General features: G+C 41.6%; 1 protein-coding gene across 1 annotated transcript; it reads right to left on the bottom strand.

Moving 5' to 3' along the window:
* Nucleotides 1-3,406: 3,406 nt before the first annotated feature.
* LOC142494374 (uncharacterized) lies at nucleotides 3,407-5,448 on the bottom strand. The gene is made up of 2 exons (XM_075598924.1): nucleotides 4,846-5,448; nucleotides 3,407-4,482 (listed from the first exon to the last, which is right to left on the bottom strand). The coding sequence occupies exons 1-2, from the start codon at nucleotides 4,940-4,942 to the stop codon at nucleotides 3,431-3,433; spliced, it is 1,149 nt and encodes a 382-aa protein (XP_075455039.1). The 5' UTR covers nucleotides 4,943-5,448; the 3' UTR covers nucleotides 3,407-3,430.
* Between the last annotated feature and the right edge of the window lie 3,885 nt (nucleotides 5,449-9,333).

Below are 9,333 nucleotides of genomic sequence, written 5' to 3' on the forward strand. Positions count from 1 at the left end.
ATGTTAATTAAGTGCTTATGCAATATAGGCATAAGGGTATCACATTTTTAATTGTTTGTTAATAAGCGCTGCAAGCAATATAAAATTAGTTTCATATGTAGTATAGTAGTCGGTGGCTCCTCCTCACAATCATCTCATATAAAGGTAGACTCTTCTGAAATCATACATTGATCCGATTGTATCTTCCCCGACATCTCTGAAATACAGCAAACACATGATGGTCAAAGATGGCACCTTACTAGATATGCATCCGTGACAACGCGTTACACAGCTCTATATGATTGTGTAGATACACACGTCAGTCACTTATATGTTAGAAGTAAAACTGTTCATCAGTATGTAATGTTTCTTTAAATTTGTAGCAGGCATAACTATGTATAAGAAGTGAACGTTGCCTGTATACTGAAAGATGTGCGCGCACATCTTTGTGTGCGCACGCACTTCACGCTTGGCTCCACTAACTGTTAGCGCATGCGCAAAACAAAGCGTACGTTGTGCGTTCAATACATGTTGAAAATACCAGTAAACATAACATCTTTATTTCAAATACAATGAATACGAAACTACATTCGTTCTAAACGAGTACATCTGTATTCTTTTTAAACAGACGTGTTTGAACAGAAAGCACGGCCGATAACACAATGCGCAAATGCAATACGTGTGACGTCATGTTAAGCCAGCGTGAAACGCACGCTAACACTCCTCCCACTCAATTAACATTCGGCTAACGCCCAGGGTACGCCTACAAACACTGAGCCGCACGCATCACACACTGCAGTTACCGTTACTATAACAAAACATGACAGCCAATAGGCTTTGAGGCGCGCACGTCGCTTGGGGGCGGGACTTACATCACTAATCCTTTTTAAGGACGCCTTGGCCCATGACAAGGGTCCCACGTCATACGTGGTGGACCCGGTTTTCAATGTTGTAGATGTTGCATGATAACAAAACAGGTATGTGTTAGAGTAATGGTAAAATGTTGCTAATATGTTTAAAGGGATAGGAAAGTACGTATATTTATTCCGTCAGCAATGTGTACTACTCTTTCAGGTCCTACTATATTGTATTAGGAAACAATTTGTTTGTGATCGCTACATGTTATGCAGTCTGCAATGTTACGCTGTATCCACGCATTGAAAGTGAAAATGGTGGTTACAAAAAAAAAAAAAATTTAAACGCAGAGTCAACGCATAACGATTGTTATATTTACCATTCTTCTAGAATTAACTCTTCGCCTGGCTGCAACTGGTCGCTCCAGAAATGCAAGCCATTTTCATCCACGCTTAACCCAACCGCTGAATCCAGTATGGCACATATCTCCTCCAGGATGCGCTCATAGGAATCGCCACTGCTTTCTTCAAATAATTGGTCGGGAGGTAGGTTCATTTCTTCCGGTTCCCATTCCAATGCATTTTCAGCTGAAAGGCTTGGTACATAATCATAGTACTTTTGTTCTTGTACAATGTGGGTTTCAGGAATGGAGGCTGCAGATATTGCAGCACGTATCGATTCAAACGGATCAGTAGTAGCGGATACATTGCTATTGCCATTAGGAATAAATATGCCTTTCACGACAATATAAGTGCCGTCTTTCAGGATAAATTGTTTTTCCGGGGCAATCTTCCAGAAACCATAGGTGTGTTGTAGCTTATCCTGGTCACGTTCAAAAAAGTCATTACTTGATAAAGTGAATCTTATTGAGGAATTAAAATTCCGTGCATGCTTACGGTCTTGGTAATAAGGATATTTTGCTCGAATGAAATCATCGATTTGGCGTGTGCTTGCTTTCTGTCCGCGACTGTTCAAGATGGCTTCACAGATCATGTACTTATACCCTAAAAGGGGATTAATATTGTTAACGAATTCATCAGCCATGTCTGAGTAGCACAAAAGCTGTGTGCAGGTCTGTGTTATTTGCTCATCAAAATGAATGTGCTGAATGGCTAACAAACTCCTGTTTTTCCTTGTCAAGGTCAACAAAAGTAACTACTTTGACTCCTTATTTCAAACGCCAATTGGATTTGTTTGTCTAATTGGGTTAACAGTTGTGGTTCGTGATATGGGACTGTGGGAGAAACATTTCTCCTTCTTTTATCTCGTTTGTGAAAAACATCCCTAGACTGTGAATGCGTTCACATAGTGTTTTTTTGAAAACTAACAAAGACCAGTGTGTGAAAATATTTCTTAGCCAGGCATATCAGTAAAAACACACCTGCAAAAAGAAATGTTTTTTCCCCGCTTACATTTCTGTGTGTATGTGAAAGTCTGGTTAACTCCCTGTCTGCATGAGTTTAAATACGTGTGTATATATATATATATATATATATATATATATATATATATATAAATATATCTCTTATAAAAATATATATATATTTATATATAATATTTTTTTTTTTTTTATATTGCAGGAGTACACACAACATTGATGGCATTAAGTATACCTTGTATGAAACCTATTTAAATGGTGAGAAACATGATTGAATTAAGTAATAAACATTTGTTTAAGCACAATACTGTTAGAGTCTCATACTTAGGATATTTCTCAAACATTAGGCCTGTATTATTAAAATAGTGTTTTCACAAGGAAGCATGAAGTGTATTAGTTTGTGTATACCAGTTTATATAGTACTATATATATATATATATATATATATATATATATACACATATATATACACATATATATATATACACATATATATACACATATATATACACATATATATACACATATATATATACACATATATATACACATATATACACATATATATACACATATATATACACATATATATATATATATATATATACACACTCACACACTCACACACTCACACACTCACACACTCACACACTCACACACTCACACACTCACACACTCACACACTCACACACTCACACACTCACACACTCACACACTCACTCAGTGTGTGTGTGTGTGTATATATATTATTATACATTCTGAGATGTTATAGAAACGAACACACAACTGATTAAAGGACAAAATTACAATGGCCAAGCAAGGCAAAGGTAAGTAATAATTTACACATAATCCTGCTGTACACGTACAAGAAAGATGTTTGCACTTACTTAGGTGTTTTAATAATTGCATGTGACTAATATGCATATGCAATTCTTACATCAATTAACACACCCAAATGCAATGTTTTGCTGCAAAGTCAATGGCAGCTTCTCTAAACTTAGCAACTGGCTCCTGGTGGACCATTACTGAACAGACGATTACAACATAAATATTTATAACACAATTAATTATGAGTGTTAACATTTCCAAAACTTCACGTGTACAAGAACATAGTTGAAAGTTTGGAAACAACACAGTCTTCAGCATACATACAATAGTAATTAGATAATCTGAAGTCAACAAAACAAGGCCAAAGACATATTTTGTGAATTATAACATTTATTTTTTTTGTTCCTTTTGCGAGCGAGTAACAGGCCTGCTTGTTGTCTCTTGAATTTTCCTTTTTCTTTTGCCACCAACTTTAGGCACAACAGAGCCACTTTGAGTGGCCTCTGGCACTTCACGGGCAGGGCTTGTGGCCAGTGACTGTTCACCTACGGGGCTTGTGGCCAGTGACTCACCTACAGGGCTTGTGGCCAGTGACTCACCTACAGGGCTTTTGGGCAGTGATTCACCTACAGGGCTTTTGGGCAGCGATTCACCTACAGGGCTTTTGGGCAGCGATTCACCTACAGGGCTTTTGGGCAGCGACTCACCTACAGGGCTTTTGGGCAGCGATTCACCTACAGGGCTTTTGGGCAGCGACTCACCTACAGGGCTTTTGGGTAGTGACTGTTCACGGACAGGGCTTGTGCCCAGTGACACATGTGAGCAAGTTGGTAGACACTGCACAAGTGATGGTTGGTCTGTTTCATGTGTGTCTTGTTTTGTTTTTGTCGCCTCCTTTGTAGGTGTCTGCTGCTGAATTTGTACAGATGGCAGCGGTAGGATGTCATCAGGAACCTGCACAGCAATGTCTGCTACTTGACCGGTAACATTTGGGCCTGGTGAATGAATATCAGATGAATGTGGTGAAAACTGACCTGCATGAACAGATCCTGGCTGGGAGGTGTTGAATTGTGGTACATTAGTCATTCTCCAGTAATTAGCTTGTGTTTGCTGAACAACTAATGCTTCGAATGAGGTGTTGATTTTTTGCAACTGTTTAGGCACTTCAATGAAGACTCTGTGGAGATGTGCCAATTGTGATACTGTTTCTTCCTGCAGTCCAATCATCCTTTCCAGCACTGTCATCATGTCTGAATGGCGACGATTTTCTGCGTCCACTATTTTTCCCTCTGAAGCTACAATTGCATCGTATGTGGAAGTTGATGGACGATTTGGCGGTACAACAGTTTCTATTGGCACCTCTTCATGGTCACATGATTGTATTTCAGTCTCTTCTGTGGCGTCATCCTCATCATACTCATCATCCTCATCACCATGATGTTCTAAAAAGAAATGTACACATTATTAAATGGCATGTTAATGTATGCTGTGTTACTATGTAATTGTACTGTGTCCTAAGTAACACCTAACATGTTAGCATACGTTTTATAACCTCATTAAAAACTACCTTGACTTACGAATAATGTTTGGACTCAGTATGAAATATGAATGAATGAAAAGTTGCTCTAAACTCAGAAGTCCTACATGATAATTAACATCACTAACACAATACATGTTGCCTTACACTTAATTTTCACTGACACTAAGTAATCCTATTTAAAGAAGATGTGCAAAACAAATAATGAACATGACAACATAACATATAGAAGAGCACATATTATATGGCCAGCAAATGATACACTCACCTTCTAGTAGTGTTGAGCTGGCTGACCCAGGTGAAGACACTTGTTCCATCTCAGGTGACACATGTCCTCCAGGGGCAACTATATATAACAATAACATTAGTTTTACATTTACATGTGTAAATATTGAACAAACAGTTATTGTATGTTCTGTATTTATGAGTATCTAACAGCATCATTTCCTTAACCCAAAATGTGTGTGTGAAAGTGAACATAAATAGTTGTAATAACAATGTACATGCCTGTGTACTTAGAACTTTTGAGTTCCCTAACATACAACATACTATGGTTCTGCAGTAATGCGTGAGGAAAAATACATTAAATTTGTACCTAAAAATCATATGTTGTGTAGTGATATCAGTATCATAATGTACATAACTATCATGAGATGACCATTCACAATGGTTATCATGAAGGTGGTCATATTGCAAAAAGTGTTGTTTTTGGTAGAGGATATGTGTGGTACATTAATCGAAGATGTGGCACACCTGAATGTGGCTGTGACTCAACAAGACAACACATGCAGTGTGTGATAATGTGTCTTTCATAGTAGTTCAACTATAGATATGAGTGAACTAATGTGTGACGTACGCTTTGATAAGTAATGAGTTGTTGGGGCATTAAGTAGCTAGAGTTAAGCTTTCAAATGAGTGTGATTAACTTCAGTTGTGCTATTCAGGTTGTAAGAAAGGTATTCCCTTCCCCAAAAAGCCTAATCAGCCACACCTTTCAATGACTTGAAACAGGTGCAAATGGTGTGAACTAAGTTGACCGTGAAATGAGGCTGTAATTAGTGTGTGTGCTGAACCCCACCCCCTCTGTTGAAGTGTATGCTGTGATGAGATATTAATTGCAGCTGCTTTAACACAATGGTAGATGAGCTAAGTAGTCATCTGCAGTGTTTAAGTTATGAAAACAATGACATAACATATGATACGTGTGCCTCATTATGCTGTCTGTATATGACATAAAGCAAAAATGGACCTTTTCATAAGCAACTATAGATGTGTTAGTGCCAGTGATGTTTGTAGGCCGTTACATGCAATTTCTTTGATGCATGCTTAAAATAGGCAGTAATGTCATGTTTGTCGGAGTAAAATCAATAAAATACACAATAATATGATACATATTTCTGTTCTGTACCTGTAGCTACTAATAATTTCTCATGAACATGTGTTACACATGTGTACTACCCTGTTGTTCCCCATCTTCGCCCACCATCAATTGCTTCCACTGCAGCTATGCATTTTGGGAATTCACATGTAAATGAGCACGCAATGGCACGTGCTATATTAGTTACTGCTTTTAGTAGGACTACTACATATATGTCTATTTTGAGATATATATATACAGAATCAGACATATACATATATAGATGCAGGTATGCTTATATTGTGAAGACAGTATAAAAAGCAGTGTAACTATGCAAAATAACTGTAAGCAACGACACGCCTAGTACAGTAATATTTATCACCTGCTGGAAATTGTGACGGATAAATTCCAATGTCACGGTCACCAGCCAAGCCTTCCACGACGACGGTAAGTAATTTTGGCCGAAGCAGCTCCTCCAATGGAGTCAATATGAGACGTTGTGGTGTGGGCCCACCTCCAGTGCCAGTAGCATGCACGCGTTGGTCTTGTATTTTCTTTTTCAATTTGGACCTAATATCATCAAATCTTTTCCGACAATGATACTTGTCCCTGACACTATTCCCACAGGCATTGACACCAATGACTATTGTGTCCCACATTTCTTTTTTGCTTGCTGCACTTGTCCGCCCTTGAAAAACATATAAAAGATATGAGGTAAATTAATAATAATATAAGCACCAGTTTCCTACACTGCTAGCTGTTCCAAGAGATAGCAAACATGCTGTTTTATGTGTAATATGTGCAGCACATGAGCATTCACTACTAAACCTATACATGTAAGCAAGGTTGCATTCATATTGTATGCAGTTCTGGCAAATTGACCGCCTGTGTTTATTTGTCCTTGTAAGGCATGATAAAAAGCTGTGTTTCCACACTAATGAACATAGAAAGATATTGTGTACCCATATTTGCATATGAACAAAACTCAGATGACCTAGGATCACATGTATTTGAATAATAAATGTAAAGTTACACTTACCTACTAAATGTCCATAGAGACTGTCATAGTGCTCCAGAATGCCAGTGACAAGAGCCCTATTTTCCTGGTCATTGAAGCGAGGATTACGTGGCTTCTCCACACGTTTTTTCCGAGCAGGTTTAGGGTCAGAGCTTGGCTGGTGCTGACTGGACTCTCCTTCTTCCAATGGAAGAGCCTCCAAAAGCTGGCCACCAGCAAGCACGCCACCACCAGACACCCCATCAGCAACTGCGCCACCAGCAGCACTCCCAGCACCAGCACTCCCACTCCTAGCACCAGCACTCACACTCCTAGCACCAGCACTCCCACTCCTAGCACCAGCACTCACACTCCTAGCACCAGCACTCACACTCCTAGCACCAGCACTCCCACTCCCAGCAACAGCACTCCCACTCCCAGCAACAGCACTCCCACTCCCAGCAACAGCACTCCCACTCCCAGCAACAGCACTCCCACTCCCAGCAACAGCACTCCCACTCCCAGCAACAGCACTCCCACTCCCAGCAACAGCACTCCCACTCCCAGCAACACCACTCGGTGCACCAGCAACATCACTCCCCTGAACAGAACGTTCACTCCGACGCGTACTCCCACGAGTAGCACTCCCACTCCCACCAGCATCACTCTTCCCACGCTTTGCGGGCATACTTCCAGCACTCACAAAAAACAGACAAGAAATGTACAGGCAATCACACGACCCACTTCCACATATAAAACAAGACAAAGATGTAAACAAAACAACAAAGGACAAAGCTCACCCAATACACAACAAGTCTCTCAGTCAATATGCAAATCTTCAATCGTCCAGCTCTGTGCGTCTCTCTCTCTCTCACTCCCAACAACACAGAGAATGATTAGCAGTACACGTTGCCTTTAAATATGGCGCGCAATCAAAAACATGCTTGTTTCGCCTGATTCAGCAAGATTTGTGATTGTGCAACCTAACAGCACCCCGCCACGCACGCCGATACACCTGTGTGTGATCGGCTCATCATCGTGAGAGTGGGCGGATTTGTTTTCTGGTTGATTTTGAATGTATTCGGCACTTACTGCATACGGAGAGGGAAAAACGCCAATAACATGACTAATCGATAAGCTTGCCGATTTCACATAATCGTCGCTTACTGCATGAGGCCCTAGGTCGTTCTCTACCTCGAAGTAGGGGAAAGCAAGTGACCTATCTGGTTGGCCAGGAGCACTATTCTGGTCCCGTATATTTCCCCTTGCTACCGCTAATGTGGGGTCCTCCCACTGGGCCTTCTTAAAACTCCCAGGACTGACCTCTAGGTCAGCGAGGGTCTTATCCGGTTCTGGGGTGGTAAGTGTCTGCTCAACATCTTGATTTGGGGTATTCCCTACCAAAGTAGTGATGGGGAAGGGAATTTTACAGCACTCCTCCTTTTCCCCCTTCTTATTTGGGCCCTCGTCAACCTCCATTTCTGAAAAAGGGAAAGGATTTGTTTCTTCTAATACTTCGTTATGGTCCGCTATTGAACTCTGGGCTAGGGCCCATACATTGGGACAACAGCAAATAAGGTTCCACGCTGTTGCATTGCATGGGCTCATCATTTAGTGGACAGATTTTTGCTGTGTGGCCCCTCTCATGACAATTTACACATTTAGGTACATAGTCTGTGTCCCACTTAGAGCCTTTTCCCAGCTCCCCATGTTGGCTATTGCCCTTAGTGTGCGAACCACTGTTGCTGGTGCTGCGTGAAGGTGGTCGCCGCTCTTCAGCGCCCCTTAACCCCGGTACCCTTTTACCGTCTCTGGAAGAGTCCTGGAACCTCGGGTAGTGGGGTTGCTCCACGACTGTGGGTTGCGGGTGCTCTTCTGCTGCATTGTACCTTTCTACGAGGGCCACAAGCTCATCCGCATTGTGGGGGTCACTCCGACTGACCAAACGGCGTAAGGCAGAGGGAAGTTTCCTCAAGAACTGGTCCATGACCAACTGTTCCACGATGTGGCTGGCTGAGTTGATCTCGGGTTGTAGCCACTTCCGGGTGAGGTGGATGAGGTCATACATCTGGCTTCGGGTGGCTTTATCCATCGTGAAGGACCATGCGTGAAACCTTTGGGCGCGAACAGCCGTGGTTACGCCGAGGCGGGCGAGGATCTCGAACTTCAATTTTGCATAGACGTTAGCTTCGGCTGGCTCTAGATCAAAGTAAGCCTTCTGGGGTTCGCCGCTTAGGAAGGGTGCGATTAGACCAGCCCACTCAGCTTCTGGCCATCCCTCTCTCTGTGCCGTGCGTTCAAACGTGAGAAGATAGGCTTCCACATCATCCGAGGGTCCCATCTTCTGAAGGTAGTGGCTTGCCCTGGTCATTTTCGGAACTGGGGCTGCCGCTGCCAGTGGA

This window comes from Ascaphus truei, chromosome 5 (assembly GCF_040206685.1).
Source record: "Ascaphus truei isolate aAscTru1 chromosome 5, aAscTru1.hap1, whole genome shotgun sequence".
NCBI classification, from domain to species: Eukaryota; Metazoa; Chordata; class Amphibia; order Anura; family Ascaphidae; genus Ascaphus; species Ascaphus truei.